Here is a 20,809-nt window from a genome sequence, read left to right on the forward strand (position 1 = left end):
TACATAACACACCATATTTATTATTCTCTTCATTGTATTTATAGATGTTTTTCTTGAAACTAATTTTATGTGGTGAATTGAGATACACTGAGTAAGTGGATAAGGAATCGCTATGATTGTAAGACATCAGAAAACGTTTTCTTGAAGACTGTAGATTTAGGCGGTCAATTGAAATAAAATGTGAAGTGGTAAGGAATCTGTCAGACTGTAAAACATCAGGGGATGTTTTTTCGAAGAATGTAAATTTATTTGCAATTTTAGTAGAAGGTAAAATTCCTCCAGTAAAATATAATATCATGAGAAAAGAATATAATACGAGATATTATCTAGCTGATGATATATATCTGAAATGGACGACTCTTGTTCAAATTATCTCTCAGCCTCAAGGTTTGAAGAAACAATATTTTGCAATGATGCAAGAAGTATGTCGAAAAGATGATTGAATGTGCATTTGGAGTTCTTCAATCTCGATTATTAAGGATTCAACACGTTTTTGGGATAAAAATGTCCTCCATGATAAAATGTTTGTTTGCATTATAATGCATAATATGATTATAGATGATGAATATGACGATTGCGCAATACCCAATATTTTAACTAAAATTCCAACTGTAGAAATTGTTGTAAATGAAATAAAGCGTTTCGACCGTTTCTTATCAAGACACAAGCAAATTAAAGATAAAAACTCATTTTGCACTACGAGATACTATGATTGACCATCTATAGGAAAAAAAAAAGGCAATGATAAACATTATTGATTCTTCAATAAGTTGTTCATTTGGGACTAAAGTACTGTAATGTCTCTAAAAACCAGGAGAACACAAAATCGATACTCAGTGGAAATGATAATTAGTATAATACATTGGTTATGTGTTATTAATGGTATAAATAAAAATATTGAAGTAACAAATATTTAATTTTCAGTTTTATTATAATGTAAATGAGTAATTAAATTTTTTATGGGATAAAAAAGAATAACACTAAAATGATTAAAAGAAAAAAAAAGTAACACTAAAAGGGACTAAAAAGAAGCATTAAAATGACAAAAAAAAGGGGCATGGCCCACCGTCCCACTAATATAGTGGGATGAACAGTGACCCGCCATACCGCTTTCTAGAGAGAGAAAAAGCCAAACATTTGATTGTCTTTTTCGCGAAGAAACACTTCCTTTGCCTGAATTCCCTTCGATTTTGGGCAAGAATATGTTATTTTCAGTTATATTATGTCTTAGGTTTAAATTAGAATTTACTCTTTTTCTCTCTGAGAGACAAAGATCGATGGGTATTGTCACTAGAGAAGATGAACAAGAGAGACCCAAAAGAAATGAAAGTTTAATTTTAATTTTAAGTCCTTCTTTTCCCTCATCACCCAATTCTTTAAACAATGTGAATCATATTCTTTCATATATCTCTGACAATTGAAATGCAGAGAGAAATTAGTTGCCTAAGAAATGAATCATAACAAGTAGTAATTGAAGGAGGGAGAAAATGTGTTGTGGGTGTTCGATGTGCAGGATCTGCTTCTTCTTAATATTGGTGGTTATATTGATTGGGCTTATCTTTGGATTCGGAGTATTTAGTCACGGATTTGAAAAAGTAAGAGAGAAAATCAATGTTTCTGATCAAACCAACAATGAAACTTTGTATTGTTCTGGAAGACCCTTCTTGGGTTATGGAGCTCCTGGTTCTCTCTAGGAACAGAAGAACATAACTGATAATCCGTTAAATTGACATTCACAATCTTCACAACTTCATGAAAACGGGTTTGGCTAGAAGAATGACGAAGAAGAAACAAAGATCACCAAAAAGAAGAGTGAACAACATCTACTAAATCGAGAGGACAACACCTGATTCGATCAGCAACCTCTACTTGGTTCATCGTTCATACATATAGTTTAGTATAATAAAGGTTAAGACCTTTAAGGTCTTCTCATTTGTGATCTCTGTGATCTTTTCATTTTGTGACTTTTGGGGTATTTTATTTAGTTATTGTAATGTTGTACTCCTTTACCTTCATGTTGTACTTTACTTTTGTAAGTTCCGTGTTGTAATTTACTAATGTAAATCTCATGTTGTACTCAACGAAGTCAAAAGTCTCAAAACAATGTAATGTACTGGATCGAATTGATACATACGAATGAAAATTTTGGTTTAAATAGAAAAAAAATAGCAATCTGCCATATTTGGCGGGTCACTAATTACGACATTAGAAATCTTTGTTGATTTCCAGTGGTGCTTGTTCCCAACACCCTCCATAACGCCATTATTTAGCGTTATGGAGAGCAGCTGGAGATGCTCTAAAAGTGTAGAAGTTGGAAATTAGAGGGTAAAGAGAGGAAGTAAAAAAAAACTACTTAATAGGCTTGTCATCTCTAAATTTGACATTTTCAAATTTAATTTAAAACAAATAAGATTTAAATAAATAAAAATAAAAAGTAAACTTGGGTGAATCTCCAAAGGGGTACATCCCATTTCACTGCCGTTGGGGACTCCCAACAAATTGAATTTAAGGTTGGGAACCCCTCAGCCCGGGCTCCGGAATGGAAGCCCGAGAGGGTGGGGCTCCCGGGTTGGAGCCACATGCATATCCATCATCTGGGAGATGCTCTTAGAGAGAGGAAGTCAAAAATCCTACTTAATAAGCATGTCATCTTTAGATTTAACATTTTTAAACGTTATTCCAACCACTTCAACTTCTCTCAGAAATCGTGACCATTGGATAATTAAAATCTTGTTTTTTTAACCGCGGACACAAAACTCTTGGCCCTTGCGTATTTTTTTTAACCATTTATTAACAAGTTGGGCCCTTGAGTAAAAGTGGGGACCGCACCGATGGCACCCTTTACTCATGACTCTCCTTTTGTCAGGTTTTCTTCTAAGTATTTTTTCATGGATGCTCAAGACCTCTGATTTCTTCAACAATTAGGGAGTCTATCAACAGCAATCTAACAACTAATACAGTGGAAGGCGAAGATTTGATCTCTACCGACTTTGAATTAGTTAAAAGTGGTCTTATCTGGATCCAAAACACAAAAAAAATCAATATCACACTTGCCATGCTACCACTATCCAAAGTGATTCTGATCCTCATAAATTCACATTAACGGAAAAAAATGTTTTCTTCATTTAGTTTTCAACGGTATCAGAACTCTGGCATTATGTTTGTGGTTTTATCAACGATGATCAATCTATTGCAACAAAGAAAGGTAGAAGAGAGAGTTTTTTGATTTTCTATGTATTTAGTACAATAATATTGGCGGTTTTTCGGAGACAATGACGGTTTTCCGACGACAATGGCAGTTTTCCGGCGACAATTGAGGTTTTCCGGCGAAAGCGACGGGATGTAAATTATTATTTTCTTTATTTTTGTATTATCAGTTATTTTGTTGACCTTAAGGGTCTTTTCATCCGTGATCTTTAGAATCCTTTCATCTTTCTTCTTTCTTATTTTCGTCGTGTCTAGTCCCATTTCTCTCACTTCATGAGCCACTTTACATTCGAAATTCTAAGAATTTATTTATGTAACTCTCATGCTGCTGAACCGAGAGAAATAACAATTATCCATGTAACTTGTGATTTAATCACTTATGTATGAAAAATGGTTTCAATGGTTTCAAAAAAAAAAAATATTATTTTGCGCATGACATACCCCATGCCGTCTGACATATATCAATAAGCGTATGACTTGTGCACCTAACGTAAATTCATGGGTAAAAGATGTAATTTACCTTTTTACCCTCTTGAAATGTGAAATTAACGGGACTTGAAACTAACTTTAACCCCCTCAAAACATGACAAATAAGTCCCCAACCTAATTTTTTGGCCAGCGCTTTGGAGAAAGCAGCAAAATTCCCGGGGAAGACGGTGCAAAATCAAAAAAATGCCAAACGCACCTCAGAAGTCGCCGGCAGAATGTCGCCGGCCGGGTGTTGCCGGTGACGGCCGGCGACTTCATCATCTCTCTTCATCCCTTTCTCCCTCTCTCTATCTTCATCCCTTTCTCCCTCTCCTCTCTCTCTCTCTCTCTCTCTCTTCTGCCTCTCTCTCTGGAAAACCAGATCCACCATCTCCAAAATCCTCAAGCTTTCTGGGGATGAAACCTGCACGTTTTAGGTAAGGAGGAACTGAATTTGATTTAGCTACAAGTACAACAAAATCAGATTTTGAGGCAGTGAATAGTTGTTTCAACCATGGATCATTGGAGTGATCATATAAAGTCTTAGTATTCGATTCTACAGGAGGAGGAAGAAGATCTTTCAGTGAAGTCATGGCACAATACGTATAAAAAGATGACAACTTGAAACAATATATAAAAATTTCAAAAACACTAGCCCAATTGAAACAGAGATTTTATGAAGGATAGAGAGTTGACTCTTCGGTCAAATCAACAATAAACCTAACCCTAGTTTCAAAAAGATATCGTGAAGTGAATTGACTGATGAAAAAACGAAGACTAGTTATCAACGAAACTCTATAGATTCAAATCACTGTCGTAAAAGGATAAAAAGAAGAAATAGAAGTACCTGATAAGGGTTCTGTATTTGATACGTTGATCCGTGAGGGATGAAAACCCTAAACTATTGCAGAATTAGATTTCCGGAATTTGTGGAGATTGCCGGCGTTAATGGCAGAAATTGCCGGAATCCGGTGGAGATTGCCGAAATTTTAGTTGAGATAGAGGAGAAGAAGAAAAAATAAAAAATTGAAAAGGTGATGTTTGGAGGAAACAAAAAAAGTTTGTTTCCACCCAAGACTTATTGTCCTGGAAACTTCCTTGATTTCCCCAAAACACTGGCAAACTTTTTTTTTTAAAGTGACTACTCTTATCTTTGTAGTATCAGGTGTGAGCTTCTAGGGGTTTGTGGCCAATTTTTCTACAAAAAACAAACAATAAGTCTAGGGAGCCCTCCTGTTGGGACTCCCTATCTAAACCGTCTGATGATTTGGACAAAAAGACAACTACTTTTTGGGCTAAAAAAGTGGGAGAGAGAAAAGTAATTTTTCTCTCTCCCTCACGTGAATAAAAACGGCATATTTTAACGCCATTAGTGAGATGTTCCTAGGATTACTTTTCAACTTTCAATCTCAGCCCTTTAATTTTTTAAGGACTGAGATTGAAACTCCTAAATAACTTTTATAGCCCTAATTTGTTAATCCAAACCCACTTGAGTTCTTGAGCTGCTGGTTCCCCTTCGAACTTTTTTCATCCTACATTGGGTGATAGTTTCTTAATCTCTATAATAACTTGGTTCACTTTTACTTATCTAATTTCTTCAAATTTACATTGGGTAAATTGAATATTTGGACATTGTTTGATCGACTATGTCGTGTGTTTGAGTTTTTTTTTGTCATGGTTTAGTTCTAACTAGTGTGATATTATTATAGGAAAGTTTTCTCATTTTTAGATTTAATCTTGTCGTAAATTGAATATTTACACATTGTTTGATCGACTATGTTGTGTGTTTGAATCTTTTTTCTCATAGTTTAGTTCTAACTAGTGTGATATTATTACAGGAAAGTGACGGACTGAGTTGGAGGTTCAATTTTAGTACTTGACGGAGACAGAAAGAAGAATTGAAAGATGGGTGATCATTAGTATAGTTAGCTTTCATGGTTTTTAATTTTTTGCCAAAATATATTGATAGTTGTTTTTAATAGTTTTAGATCAAGACTAGTATTATTTCAATTTGTATTTCTTTTTGGCAAACCATATTGGTAATTAAATGCACATGAACATATTTCACTGAATCATAGTTGATGAGTTACATTAATCCAACCCAATTTTTTTTAATTTAACTTCATAAACCCACTCAAAGTTTTAGTTTTCTTTGTTAGTTTAGAAAAGTGGGCAACAGGGCAACAGGAAAGTAACTAACACCCAATGGAGGATCAAAATATTAAAAGTAAAGAAGTCTGACTAGCCTTTCAACAAAAAAAAGAAAAAGAGAAGTCTGAGTGGCTTGGGGGTTGGAATAGTAGAGTTATTTGGGAGTTTAAATCTCAGCCCTTCAAACATTTAAGGGTTGAGATTAAAAGGATTAAAAATCATCCCAGCAAGACTTATTAACGGTCACCTTATTAACTGCGTCAGAATCGGATTTGTTCACATGTGGGAGAGAGAAAAGTTATTTTTTGGGAAGTTTTATAAGGCCTCCCCAATTTTGTTAAAAGGCCTCCCCATGAACCATTTTACTTGCTAAATTATCACTGAGGGGAGGCCTTTTAACAAAAATGAGGGGCCCCTATAAAATCTCCCACTTTTTCTCTCCCACTTTTTCAGCCCAAGAAGTAGCTGTCTTTTTGTCCAAATCATCAGATGGTTTGGACAGGGAGTCCCAACAGGAGGGCTCCCTAGACTTATTGAAAAACAAACACTGCGTTACTTTTTTCAACTGGGGTGGTCCGGTGGTGTTCGATGGTGGTGACATCCTTCCGGGCTTCCGGGTGTTTGAAAATAGTGGTGGCCAACGGGTCGTGTCGGCACGGAAACGGACCGGCACAACCCGTTTATAAGGCAACACGACACGGCACGGACGTCGCGTGCCGTATCGTGTCGACCCGTCACGAGTCAAGCGGGCCGTGGCGGGTCTGAGATTTTAAGCTCCCAGACCCGTCAACCACGGCACATTAGGAACGGAAGTACAACATGCCACGACCCTTGATGTTCCTAACCCGCCACGACACGCTAACCCGTTAAAATCGAGTACTTAATTTACAAAACATTATTGTTATTTTATTAAAAGTAGTTGTTAATTGATAAAATTAATAGTTAATAAAATTATTAAGTAACAAAATAAACATAGATTCTAAAGTTTAAACAAATAGCACAAAGTTTGACTTGAAAATTATTTAGTGTTTTCTTTTGTTGCGTTTGGCAACAGTTGGCCCATTAGCCACGACCCGACACGGAAACGACTCGGACAACCACATCGTTTCGCATCGCTTCTCGCCTCAAACAACATAGCCCCTTACTCATGACTCTGCCATTATACATAAGAGTTAATGCACATTAAATGTAAGAGAATGCATTTTCAAATGTCTTTCACACCATAAGGTATTTTGCGCGTGACATAACCCATGCCGTCTGACATATATCAATAGGCGTATGACTTGTGCACCTAACGTAAATTCATGGGTAGAAGATGTAATTTACCTTTTTACCCTCTTGAAATGTGAAATTAATGGGACTTGAAACTAACTTTAACCTCCTCAAAACATGACAAATAAGTCCCCAACCTAATTTTTATTTTAAAGTGACTACTCTTATCTTTTTAGTATCAGGTGTGAGCTTCTGGGGGTTTGTGGCAATTTTTCTACCAAAAACAAACACTGCCTTACTTTTTTTCAACTGGGGTGGTCCGGTGGTGTTCGGTGGTGGTGACATCCTTCCGGGCTTCCCGGCTTCCGGGTGTTTGAAAATAGTAATTCCCGCCAAAACCATTTCAGTTAAATAACCGTTTCCAACAAAATATAAACAAACAACAACAATGGCCTCTTGACTTATCACCTTTTCTGAGAATATATCCGTCATGTCACCCTTTCTCCTTCTCCTTCTGCTCCTTCAAGCACCTACTGTTTCTTCCCAGACTTTTCCAGGAGATCACAACCCATTCTCTGGTACTTTTTCTTTCTCTCTCTAGATTCATTTATTGCACTCTTTTGCTGTTTAGTTTGAAAATTTAAGTGTTTTATCTCCTGTTTCTGGGATCATGAGATATTGATGATGAATGGGTAGGGTCTTATGATGCCTTTGTTTGCCGGAAGCACGAGAAAGGGGAAGAACTTGATCTTATAAAAGAAAAAGTTTTTTTTTCTTTTATTGTTTTATCATCTGATTTTCTTAATTCTCCCTTAGAGAGAAATCTAGTTTGAATGATAATGTCTTCGAAAGAATTGCGTAAGCAGCATTTGTTTCCGTGGACTAGCTGTTTGAAGAAAGTTGTGAGTGATGTATTGGAGATTAGTGTGGGTTTAATTCCTTTGTTATCAAATTGGTGCTTTTTATTTGGCCTACTTATTTTGGAGGCACTTTTTCGGTACTTTATGTTCTTATCTGTGAGAATAGTCCCACATGGGAGAAGACAGGGGATGTAGTGATCCAAAATATAACGTAAATTACATCTCCACTCATTGTCAAATTTTTAAAGTTGAACGACCACAAACTTAATATGGTATCAGAGTTTAGGCCCACGAGTGAGAGTAGTCATCCATCATGGGAGATAGGTTATATCAGTAACGAAGAATATAATGTATAGGTCCTCTTCAATCGTTCCCAATTGGTTTTGAGTTGTATGACTACATACCTAAGAGTATATTTAGTTTCTTTTGTGGTCATTTAAAGTGAAAATTTTCTTCTTGTTTCAGCTCAAGAGCCCTTTAAACGGACAGCTTATAGACTTTCAAAACCACTTATTGGAGATGATGGGAGGATTTATAGTTGTTCAGATAGAAATTTTTTCGCATTTGAAAGTAATGGCTCTATTTCTTGGAGTGCCCCTTTGAACTATGCCTGTAATATCGATATTGCTCCAGTTCAAGATGAATTTGGGAAGGTGATATTGCTTTTAACAATCTTAAACTTAAATATTGTCTTCTTGGTTCGTTTTATTGTTGGTTTTCGTACTTCCGTAGTAACTTCATCTTTCATTGTGTCTGCAGATATATTTGGTGGCAGAAAACAAGATTCTAAAAATCAAGCCTCCAACTATTGGAACATCTGAATCGACAGTAGAAGTATTATTTGGTGAAAAGTTAACTACTGAAGGATCGAATGAAATTATTGGCATGGGAATAAGCTTGATAAGTTCGTATATGTTTATCAGTGTTAAAAACAGAGGACTATTTGCATATATGCTTCGTGGACAACGGCTATGGAGTGCTGGGCCAGTGCTTCAGCGTTTTGGTTATCGTCAGGGTTGTAAGAGGAACATTACAGATTGTTATTTTACTTCATCCCCAGTTGTCGATCAATGTGAAGGTAGTGTGTATGTAAGGCCACCCCTTGCCTATACTTTTTATTTTGTTTCATTTATATTAATTTGACATCCCTGCAGAAAACTTCTTGGAACCTATATAACCTGGACACTGAATAGGTAGTCGAATGTACTCCCTTAGAAGGTGTCAGGTAGATGAGTATAAAAATCCCTATGGTTATATGGATTTAAAGACACACACGCACATATATACATATATATATATATATATATATATATATTTATGTATGAACCAATTATCGATATTGTTCTCACGTTTGTCATCGAGGCTGAAACCCTAGTGGCTACAGGATTTTGTTCTTGATGAGTGTACCACAGCCCACCTTAAAGGTCTCGACACTTACGAGGCTTGATCGCTCAACTATGCTGCAGTCTTCGGATGCTCCCTGTAGCGATGTGATGTTACATTGTTACATTTCCCCATCCTTAAAGACAAGTAGTCCCTGGATCTGGTACCATCTTCTAACGACTCGATGCCTAACACTATCAATGGTGTTCCCACTTTTGCCACCAGGCCCTAGCCTAATGGGTGTAGGATTTTTTTTTTTTTTTGGCGTGCTTTCTCATGAGCATACCATTAAGGCATAAACATTTACTAAGTTTGCATTTGTGCTATAGCTCAGTTTCTAAAACAATATGGGTATGCATGATTATACCATGAAAATCAAACACCATATGAAAACATGGTGGCTAAGTTTGTGCCTGGTCCTAACACGTAGTTGTGTTGCCAAGTTCTGGTCTTACCAATCTTTATATTTTATTTGCAGATTTCAAATACTTACGGAGAGCTTTACTCTTTGTCTATTCGAAAGCCTCAGTTTAAATGGATTCAGGACTTTAGTTCTTTCGACAATCTTCTGATAATCACCCCTGGCAACAATGGTCTTGTTTATGTTACATTTCCAATTATATCTCTCTTATTAGCTCTAGATGTTTCTACTGGAAATATTCTGTGGCAGAATCATATTGGTCCTTTAAGTACAACAGATTGCTCACCAGTAGTTGATTTGAATGGTAAATATCTTATCTTCATCTACTTTGATGTTAAATGATATCTATAGATAAAAATTATGACTCAATTGTTCATTAACCGTCAAAATTTTAACAGGTTGGATATCAATTGGTTCTTTAGATGGTTTCCTGTATTCATTTTCATCTTCGGGAGTTCTCAGGGAATTTGCTAAGGCATCTGCTCTTGATTCTGTGGTTCAAGTTAGTCCAGTTCTTGATTGTTCTGGATACGCAGTTTATTTTTCTCAGACTAGAGTGACAAGAAAGATAAGCCGAGTTGTTGGCGATCATACATATATTTCAGCAATGAAACCTATAAATGTAGTATTTACCGCATTGGTTCCAGCTACTGGACATGTTTACTGGACCGAAACCTATACTGGTACTTCTAAGTATTTGTATTTCGAAAGAAGAATATTGTTTCACCATTGATTGTTAAATTATCTAACCTTTGTTAACAATTATCAGGCCAATTCGCCTTGTTCTCGTCCGATAGTGATCTTCATCACTTCGCATTAGATGAAAGAATTCTTCTTGCTTTTGTAGCTGTAGGAAGTACGTCTCTATCTTTCTCTCATACTAGCACCGACATAAACTTGTGCACTAATCTCTATTCGTCAAGACCAACACTTCATGCGTGTTTTCTTTGTAATACAGATACTGGCAGCCCATTGTCATGCCGAACAACACGTAAGAAATCTTCCCATAACCTGTATGACTTAATTAGAGTCCTCCTTAATATTTTCTTATGTTACAGGGCAGAAGCTAGCTTTAAGCTGCTCAGAAACAACAATGAAAAATCCCAGCATCTATACAGGTCAGTATCATTACATTATATATATATATGGCATTTATGGTTCCAGCCAAGATAACCTGTAACCTGAATCTTCCTCGCAGGCAATGAACGTGCGATATTACTCTTCTTGTTATTTCAATCTCTGATTTTGATAATATTAGCTGGTTTTGTCCGATTCTGTTGCATATTTTGGAAGAAGAAGAAGCTCAAAGGCCAAGATATCGGAAAATTTCTAGAGAAAAGGGTGAGGAAACTGAACAAAAAACATAATCAAGATTCAAGACAACCCTTTAAATGAGTTATTAGATTTTTCTTTTTCTGAGTTTTGACTTAAAATTACATCTCAGCGTTCTCTTCGGGATAAGAAGAAAGAATTCGATCGAACAATTACAGAGCTTGAGAAAAATGTAGCAGAAGAAGCAATGGCAAATGAAGTACTGGAGAAAATCGGAGACTTAGTAAAGGAAAGGGAAGGAATTGAGAGGAAACTTTCTACAACTTATAGTTTAGGTAAGGACAGAAGTAATTCAATGTCGAAATCTATACTTCCATTATATAAAGACAAGTCGAAAAGCTACTCATTTCAAGGAAGGAAGACAGAGAGTGTAACTATATTTCATACATTAAGCGAAACTTCGTCAAGTGAAAGAAATAATAGTCCTACTAGTAGCGAGAGAAGTAATAGTAGTAATAAAGAAACGACAGATTACTACGAAGATAAGGAAGTTGAAGACAAGGGAAAGAAGGTAGAAACTGATGTTGGACCTTCAAGTAGTAATGGAATATTTGAAGAAAAGTACTGGGAAAGTTCACCGGGTAACGTGTCGAGTTCGAAAGGGTTTAGAAATCCATTATACGTCGAAGGAGAGATGATTCAGAAAGGGAATAGTGGTAAGAAGAAGATTTGGTTGAAGAGGAGAAGGACATTATCTTCAACTAATTAGTAGAAGTTGTTTATTTCCTTACTCAGATAGAACTGAGAGTGGAGTCATGTTTAAAATTGAATTAAAGTTTGCTAAATTTTCATATGTTACTAAGTACAGTGGGGTTCACAGTAAGATTCAACTTTAGACATTTAATTAATTTTAAATGATTTTTAATTTATAGATGAGGTAAATAGAAAAATACTTTAACATGATTTATTTTTGTTTTAAAATTTTCAAAAAGTAAAAATTAATTTAATGTGTTTTCTATTAATTACTTTAAATTATGTAGAAAATGTTGAGAGCATTTCATTCTTAAGAATTCTATTTTTCAAAAAACTAGGTTACTTGGATTTTCCATGTTACTATTCCGTAAACCAATTTTTGCGCCTTCGGTTAGCCTGGGTCAATTTTTAACTGGAACAGGAGAAAAAAGAGAAAGAACTCCCATTTAGGCTAAGCCACGAGCATTGTTTTGGAAGATGTTGATTACACACTGGAGGTTGGTAAGAACTCAGGGACAATGCCCCTTAACCTATAGAGGTATGAGACCTTCTCGAATTATGGCTCAAGAAGTGTCTGGGGCACTATCAAAGACGTTCTCGGACTAAGCCCGACTCACATCTCCTACGAGTCTCGACCAGACTTCAAGCTACACTCGGACTGGAGTTCAAGATGTCTCAGACTGAGTTTGATACATATCGAATCATGTCCAAGACATGTGGATCGTGAAAATAAAGTTTCTCTTTTTCAATTATATTTCTTGAAACCCTTTTCAAAATTAATTTGAAAGCCAATATTTAACTTTTCAAAATCAAATCCTTTTGCAAGCTCTTTTCCGAAATAATTTTTTCTTTTACAAATTTAAGTCTCCTGAAATGCAAGACCCTTTCGGTTCCTCTATAACGGTGATACTTTATCTTGAAGATCAGAAGTCCTTCTGAACTGACTAGATGGCTTTATTAGTATTACAGTTTCCATTCTATCTTCTGCCAGAGTAGCTGGAGAGAATTTTTCACACATTTTCTGATTTAATCTTGCCCTTTGTTAAGACTTCCCAAAGTCTAATCGTGTAATCCAATTATAATTTCCTAAAAGACGCAAAATTGGACGTTATTTAAAGTACTAGGTAAGATTTAATCAGAATTTACTTCTGGCTAGAGATTCCAGATGACGACTTATAGCTGGCCAGGAGAGTCCCATCCCATGAGACTTTCACCCAAGCCAAAAACAACCCATGGAATGGGATTCCTTTTGGCCGACCGGCTATTCGAGGTTTTATCTCGGGTCCAGGCTGGGGAAAGCCCGACTTATTTCATTTTTTTAATTCCTATTAAGGATTAAGTTATGTAATTTATATGGCATTGTATGGACCAAAATACGTCACCAGGAGTGCCCCATGGAATTCATGATTAATGGGCTTATTCGGTGACGAAGCCCATAAACTAATGGCTAATGGGCTCAACCCTTTCATCTTCGGATACCCCGAAGCAACGCCAAAGTAAATGAGCACTTCCAGCCCCAGAGGAAGAGGTCCGCCCTCACCTCCTCACCTGGCCGAAATACGTAAGCACTTCCAGCCCTGGAAGAAGAGGTATGTCCTCGCCTTCTCAACAGGCCCAAGTACGACAGCACATCCAGCCCTGGATAAAGAGGTCCGCCCTCAAATCCTCGACAAACCTCCTCCCATATATCCGTTGGAGAGACGTTACATTCATTTAAGATGACCGTACCTCAGATATATCCGTTAGGGGATTACGAAATCAATATTAATGGTGACAACCCATGCGTTACCACCAATAAAGATGACAACTCATCACCGGGTAACAGTCGACCCAAGACACTATAAAAGGACGGAACCAAGAATGATATAAGGGATCCGATCTCAGACAAAAATACTCATCATCGAATTCCCGACCAATACACTCGATCATCGATCATCATCACTTTCTCTCTCATACAGAGGGACCAATCGGTCGTCTACGACACTCCCACTCTTGCTATCGTCCTATTCTTTCTCTGTGATCGACTAATCAAACATCCATTGAACTATATACGACTGATCTTGACACATATTTCACTCTCCTGGAGACCGCTCAATAAAGAAGGTCGACCTACATTCAAAGAAGGACGACCTATCTTTATCTCTCCTACGACTACACATCAAAGGAGGTCGACCTACATTCAAAGGAAGACGACATATCTTTATCTCTCCTGACAACCATTCATCAAGGGAAGACAACTTATTTCTCTGTCTTAAAGACCACTCATCCAGAAAGGACGACCCACTTTTCTCTCTCCTGACGATCAAAGCATAGGCAAGTGACTTTATCTCTTCGAGAGGTCAGGCCTTCCTTACTTTGCCACATCTACGAGGGTTGCCTTAGTCGAGGTCAGACCTCACAATCTCTCTCCAACAAGTCTGTTAATCCGTAGAAAGCGAGCTCCGACCACCAACCAACCAACGGTAACATTCCAAGGTTAATATCCTCGTACATATTATTTCTCTTGCAAGCTTACTGACTTGACTGTCGGAGCCCCTTATGTCGGCACCATCCCGGTGTCCCCTAAGATCTCACGGTCACATGTGTTATTGTCTCTTTTGTCACAGGTTAAGCTCAAAGACGTCGTCGATGCTCGCAAAATTATTAACAGGTGGAGGTTCGACTTCCGGTCAACCACCCGGTCCAGCTGACTTCTTGACCCGCGACTTCTTACCCTCACAATCATAAACTATGGGGTCATTTGAAAAATAATCTTTTATATTTTAGTCTAATGTTTGATAAGTTTTTAAAGAGGTTAAATCTTTGAAAAGTAGTTATCACCGGTTTTGGATGTATTTTGAATGGTTTTAAAATAACTTATAAGTATTATTCGGTTTCTCATTTCTGAAAATCTAAATGGTGTCAAACTCGTACCAGCCCGATACTATAGACAAACTCCCGTTTATTTCAACGTTTAATTCGGCAGTTCGTACTTATCACATCTTTTATGTATCAAATGTCAGGCTTTCTTAAAAAGAAAAAAACAAAAAAAAAAAAAAATCAAGCGGAGGCCCTAAAGCAAAAATAAGTGGGGCCCTTTATAGCTTTCTCCCAATTTCCATTAAAGAGGGGAAACACACCAACAGACCAATTCATCGCCATCTTCTTCTCTCTCCCTTAAACCCTTCGAAAAATCCCTTCACTCCAGAGTCTCTCGCCTTTCCAGTTCAAGTCATTGTTCTCCATCGTCAACCTATTTACTTTACCCCTCCAGACGTTGCGCTTCGAAGTTCTTCAGAAATCTGATTAGAGGTATAATTTATCTAAACCCAATTCAAATTTCTACTTTTTCTTGAAATTACTTCTCTTCAGTTACTAAATTGAGTTTATGTATTTCTGTTTATCCTTCTGAAATGGGATTTATGAGAAGATTTTATCTTTATTTACTTGTTCTTTCATACCCTGAATAATGAAATTGTAATATTATATAGTCACAAAAAGTTGTTAATTACCCAGCTTTGGAAGATTTATTTTTATCATCACATCTCTAAAGATGATAACTTTTATAGGTTGTCTAAACCCTAAACCCCAACCTCGTTTACAACCTTATATTGTTGTATCTTCTAGCTGCTAATGTATATCATACCCGGACTCGGCTTGGGATCAACCAAAAGTCGAGTATGAGTAATTCGGCCGAGTCAGGGTGAGCTGCTTATAATGAGTTTCTACTCGCACAGCCAAGTCCAGCCGAGTAAGAATAAGTCTAACGAGTCCCTCACCGAAACCCTAGACTTGGGGTTTGGTCGAGGGTCGGGTCGGCAAGTCACGAGTTACTCGGCCTTGCCAGGCTGCATAGTGTAGTTGTTCAACTTGAACTCAATAAAGAATGAAAACAAAAAGAAAACTCACCTAGATTTTGGAAAGGTATAGTACTCGTGTTTTTAAGCAAAAAAACAAACATAGATAAATGAAGTGAAATACTGTGAAGTTCGGTTTTGTTTATATTGTATCCTTGAAGAAGGAAACCAAACTTGACGTTCTCCAATTCTTTTAGATGATATAAGTGGGTAAAAAAGGTCACTTTAGCATTAAAAATATAACAAGTTTATTAGAAATGCATCTTAGACATCCCAATGCGCACGAGTAAATAGTCGGTCAATTGTATCATATGATTCTTCTATATGCCATCTGTCTGCATACTTATTCCAGGCTTTAGATCAGACTGGAGATACAACCCATTACAATCGGTTATTTTCTTGATTGTGTCTTACCTGTTTGTCTGGTTTCGATATATAGCGCATCCAGCATGCATGTGTTACATCCTCATGAGCTATTCTAAAAAATAAGTCTTATGCTTTTTGAAGATCATGGCTAAAATTCAGAAGCTACTAGTTGGAGAAGGGATAGATCAAGAAGAGGATATGACCAACAAATTACCCGATTACCTTATTCACCATATTCTCTCTTTCCTTGCAATAAAGTTCGCCGCTCGTACTAGCATTTTATCTAAAAGATGGAGATACATTTGGAACTCAATTCCAAATCTTAACTTTCAAACATGGAGATCTTCAACTATCAAAGACATTCATTTAGAGACCAAGCTATTCATGAATTTTATGGACAGAATGTTGCTATCTCGTGGTGAGTTTAATATACGGGGTTTCACTCTCGAATGTGATGAACTTTGTGATGCATCTCGAATCAATGCGTGGATCTCTACCGTAATAAAGTATAAAGTAGAAGAGCTTGCTCTCAGTATCAAAGTAAATGAACCCTTTTATGTTCCCCTCTCTCTTTTTACATGTGAATCACTGGTGGATCTAAGGCTAACAACAAACTCTCCTTTATGTCTTCCTCAACTCATCTCTTTTACAAGACTTGAGAACCTTGTTTTAACAGGCTTGAGATTTACGAGTCCTTACTTGACAAAACAACTCTTTTCCAATTGCCCGGTCCTCAAAAGGTTGACTTTAAATTCCTGTAGTTGGATGGATATGAATTTATGTATCAGAGCACATGCACTTGAGAAATTGTCGATTAATGAACCCAATGTAGTAAATATAAATGGTTTACAAAATTGTGAGGTCCATTTGGATGCACCAAATCTAGTATCTCTCATCTACCAGGGTAATATTGCAAAGGGGTACTTCCTATCTACCTTTACATCACTTGTTACTGCTGAAGTTGACTTTCTCAATAAGCCTGCAATTGGAAGACAAGGAGAAATGCATGCTGGTACAAATGCAAATGAACTTGTTGGGAGTCTTTCTCATGTTAAACATTTAATTGTTTCTGGGGGAACTCTAAAGGTATGAATTCTTGCAATTTTCCTGCATTTCTGACTATTACCATGTAGTCTGAAGAATATAGTTTATGTTTTCATGATAATTACATGATATTTTGAGTTTAAGGACATAATTACCATTTTATTACTTCCTGCGAGGGTACCTTCTACAATAATAAATGAGGGTTTCTTAGTTTGGATTATCCGGTAGTAAAAGCTCTAGTATTCCTTAAATTAGTATTGAACACATTTCGCTTTGTACTTGTACCCGTTCTGTGCCTGTGGTACTTGGGGCAAGTCCAATGTGGGGCTCGGGCTCCCAATTTTGGGAGCCCTTGATTTTTAGGAGCCCCGGGGCTTTTTTCAATTCCAACATCGGGCTCCTAACAGGAGCTCCCAAATCTAAATTATGTACGTGTGTAATGTACGTGTGCGGACTTTTAATTTCAAATATAAAATTGAAATTTAATATTATGTTAGAGAGAGAGGAATTTTGAAAAGATGAAAAAAATTAAAAAAAGAAAAATTAGAGAAATGATTGGAAAAACAAATTTAAAACAATTTATATTTTTTGAAAAAAAATTTAGTTTAAAACAAAAATAAAAAGAAGTGGGGTGGATCCCCTTTTTAGGGGATCCACCCCAAATATGGCCGTTGGGAGACCCCCAACGGTCATATTTGGGGCTGGGAGCCCCCCAGCCCGGGCTTCCATTTGGGAGCCAGGGAGCATGGGGCTCCCAGCCCCACCGGGAGCCCAGCCCCGGGGCTCCCGGGTTGGACTCCGTGGGCTGGGGGCTGGGGCTCCCAAATTTGAATTTGGGAGCCCCAGCCCCCCCACATTGGAGTTGCTCTAAGTACTGAATTACTTATCTATGGTTTATGCTTCTTGATTTCCCTTTTTGCTTGCCATGTAATCTTGTCATGTGGTGTTTTGTTTTTCTTCAAACATAGATGTAAAATCTGACTTGAGATTTAAATTGGCTCGAGTCAAATAAAATGTTTGTTTTATCTTACTCATCTAAATGTGTCCATTTGATTCAGACATGAAGTAAGCCTTAATTAAGAGATCATTGTCTGAAATAACCTGCGCCCTGACTGGAAACACTTATACTCAGTCGAATCAGATCTATGCAAATTAGACTCAAGTGAGTTAGATTCAGACAATAAAAAAACAAGCACGACATATAGACTAGGGTTTAGTTTACTAGAACTCAGGAAGGCTTGTCTTAAAAACCATGACACCTGAGGAAGCATTTAGCGCTAGGTAATGTACGAAAGAAAGGGATAGCGGGGAAGAAAAGGAGCCAATGTTTTAAATTATCGTTTTCAACGAACAAAAAAAAAGCGAGGTGTCACCTCGAGGCATATGTCTCTATGCGTACAGGGCGTACATTTGATTTTGAAGAGAAAGAATACCACATTATATAGATAGAAAACATACATATTTAACTTTGTTACAATAATATAAGGAGTGTTTCACAAACCAAAAAGTCATCTGTGTTTAATGGCACATAAACTCCATCTCATTTAAAAATTAAACACAAACACTTGAAAACAAAAATGATAGATTTTAGAAGAACTTAGTTGCCATACTGTCTCCTTTTTAGTCTTTTATATTTTCTTTGTTATATTTGTCTTCAATCTTCATTTTAAAACTTAAAAGAAAAAAATATTGTAAATGTACCCCATAATTTCATTTCTCACAATTGTATCACAATCTGTGAGGTGTATGCCTCGATGTGTACCATACGAGGTACATGCTTCTTATTTTCTCTCAATTGTATCCCAATCTGTGAGCTGTATGCCTCCTACACGTCGAGGCGTACCATGCGAGTTGTACGCCTCAGCGGCCTGCCAGATAAGATGCATTTGGCTTTTTAAGGCCTCCAAATGTGTATGCCTCGAGGCCGAAAGCTGACTACAATATTCAGAGCATTAGATTTTGGGGTAGCGAGACTTGAAGCATTCATAGATTTTCTGACAGTAGAATATATTTTTATACCTTTCCTTCTTGGAACTGATGTATTTTGTGTTACCATGTGATCAGGCTCTCTCTTTGCCAACTCGTCACGACAAACTCTCTACATTTCACAGTTTGGTCCATTTGAATGTGACCACCGCAATTGATCATTGGGCTGATAAAGCATTGTTTGCCATTCTCAAAAAGGCACCATACCTACAGTCTCTTGTCTTCGATCAGGAAAGTATTAGCTTTTTTGAAAATTTTGTTATATTACTTATGTTAGTTGTCTAAATCTTTTATTTTGGTTCTAAATAAATTTCAGGGCTTCTGTGTATACCGGCACCTGTACGTACCAAGCGTTGTTTGGATAGATTTCAATAGTAAGTTTTTGTTTGTAAACTTGAAGTCGGTCGAGTTGAAGGAATTCACAGGGGCATGTAGGGAGATGGAGTTGGTAACCCTAATTTTGAAGAATTCCAAAGTTCTGCAGAAGATTATAATTTCACCTAGTTCTTATCTATCTGAAAAACTGAAGACCAAATTGAAAGTGATGGAGGAGTTGCTAAGGCTTCCGAGGGCGAGCAATTGTGTGATCGAGTTCTCAAGAAGTTGAAACTCATCAGGAAGTGTATTAGGTGAGGGGTAGATTAGGAATACAAAATATTATGTTAGAGCTTGCTGATGTAATAACTGCCCAAAAAGTACTGTTGGGGCCAAATTGAAATCCCGGACACTTATGGGCGCGTTGGTGAGTTGGTCACAAATTAGGGGCCAAAACGGAATTAACCCCTTTAATTTTGGAGTCCATGGGTATATAGACCAAAATTAATTTGATAATAGGTCTATAGACCATTCTTCTTAGATTATGGATTTTTGGTCCTTTTACAAGAAGGGTATAAAGTATGGCTAATTTATTGGGTAATACCAAATGTATCCCAAATCAAAAAAGTCCGGGTTTTTTGAATTTACGAGGGTTTTAGGAAACTTTCCCAAAACCCGAGGGCGTGATTTGTGGGGGATCTTTATTCAGCCGAAACAGATTGGATACCAATCTTCATAAAGACACTTTCTCTCTCTAAACCTACTTCATTTGGGATTTCAATCGGTTTAATGTACCTTGATTTTAGGATAAATTTAGGAAAAAAAGGTTAGATTCTCACGAAAATTTCTCTCTCTTCTATAATCTGTTTAGAAACAAAATCTAAACTTTCCCAAATCAATTTTCTCTCTCTTCTTTACAGATTTAATATGGAGATTTATTAGCAAAAAATATGGAGATTTATTAGAAAAAAAAAGATAGAAACAAATCATAATTTCTCTTTCCTCTAAACAGATTTGGAAATCAAATTTTCTCTTTCCTATTATCTGAATCAATCTAGGATCAATTTAGCGTGATTTGGGGGTTAATATACAAAACATATATATCACTTTCTCTCACTTAACTTTCAGTTTTGGAAATAGTATATTTCTCTGGGAACATTAAAGCAGCATTTGTTTTCGTTTTTACTCATACATAAATACAAATCGAATACAAATTATGAAACAAATACGTAAATTATGTATTATTTATGACGAATAAACCATCATTAGTCAAGTATACAACGTAATTTATCAAATGTATTTGGGTCTTGTTCAGTAAATTACACATACTTTCTATTACATAACACATAATTTCTTCTACATTACACATCGTTTACATTCTCTTACCAAAAAATCGTTTACACTATATTGTCGAAGAGCATATATAGTCTTGAGCAGGACAAACAACATTTACACTATATTTTCGAAGAGCATATCCAAATGATTTTGCACCACCAGGAAACAAATGACCAACTTCAGTAGCAAATTCCATAAGT

The 20,809-nt window shown here is 36.7% G+C and overlaps 2 protein-coding genes and 1 long non-coding RNA gene across 5 annotated transcripts; 2 read left to right on the forward strand and 1 right to left on the reverse strand.

Annotated features, from left to right (window-relative positions):
• The first annotated feature begins 7,300 nt into the window (after window positions 1-7,300).
• GEX3 (gamete-expressed 3) lies at window positions 7,301-11,934 on the forward strand. Its single transcript, XM_086672319.1, has 10 exons — window positions 7,301-7,616; window positions 8,364-8,551; window positions 8,658-8,987; window positions 9,760-10,006; window positions 10,101-10,385; window positions 10,472-10,558; window positions 10,661-10,693; window positions 10,761-10,820; window positions 10,901-11,043; window positions 11,147-11,934. The coding sequence occupies exons 1-10, from the start codon at window positions 7,529-7,531 to the stop codon at window positions 11,741-11,743; spliced, it is 2,058 nt and encodes a 685-aa protein (XP_086528445.1). The 5' UTR covers window positions 7,301-7,528; the 3' UTR covers window positions 11,744-11,934.
• LOC147548077 (uncharacterized) lies at window positions 10,222-12,490 on the reverse strand. Its single transcript, XR_015238808.1, has 2 exons — window positions 12,071-12,490; window positions 10,222-11,864 (listed from the first exon to the last, which is right to left on the reverse strand). It is a non-coding gene; the product is annotated as an uncharacterized LOC147548077 (long non-coding RNA).
• A 2,324-nt stretch (window positions 12,491-14,814) lies between these two features.
• Window positions 14,815-19,814, forward strand: LOC147548078 (F-box protein At4g22280-like). Of its 3 annotated transcripts, none has more exons than XM_086671591.1 (4): window positions 14,815-15,018; window positions 16,071-17,015; window positions 19,038-19,194; window positions 19,276-19,814. In XM_086671591.1, the coding sequence occupies exons 2-4, from the start codon at window positions 16,074-16,076 to the stop codon at window positions 19,332-19,334; spliced, it is 1,158 nt and encodes a 385-aa protein (XP_086527717.1). In that variant the 5' UTR covers window positions 14,815-15,018; window positions 16,071-16,073; the 3' UTR covers window positions 19,335-19,814. The 3 variants fall into 3 exon arrangements, 2 of the variants coding, with proteins under 2 accessions (XP_086527717.1, XP_086527716.1); XR_015238529.1 differs by having other exon boundaries at window positions 14,859-15,018; window positions 16,071-17,274; window positions 17,836-19,194; XM_086671590.1 differs by having other exon boundaries at window positions 14,876-15,018; window positions 19,038-19,186; window positions 19,272-19,694.
• The last annotated feature ends 995 nt before the right edge of the window (window positions 19,815-20,809 follow it).

Source organism: Eschscholzia californica, unplaced genomic scaffold, assembly GCF_041429995.1.
Source record: "Eschscholzia californica isolate CP2 unplaced genomic scaffold, dmEscCali1.0.p SCAF_3, whole genome shotgun sequence".
NCBI lineage: Eukaryota > Viridiplantae > Streptophyta > Magnoliopsida > Ranunculales > Papaveraceae > Eschscholzia > Eschscholzia californica.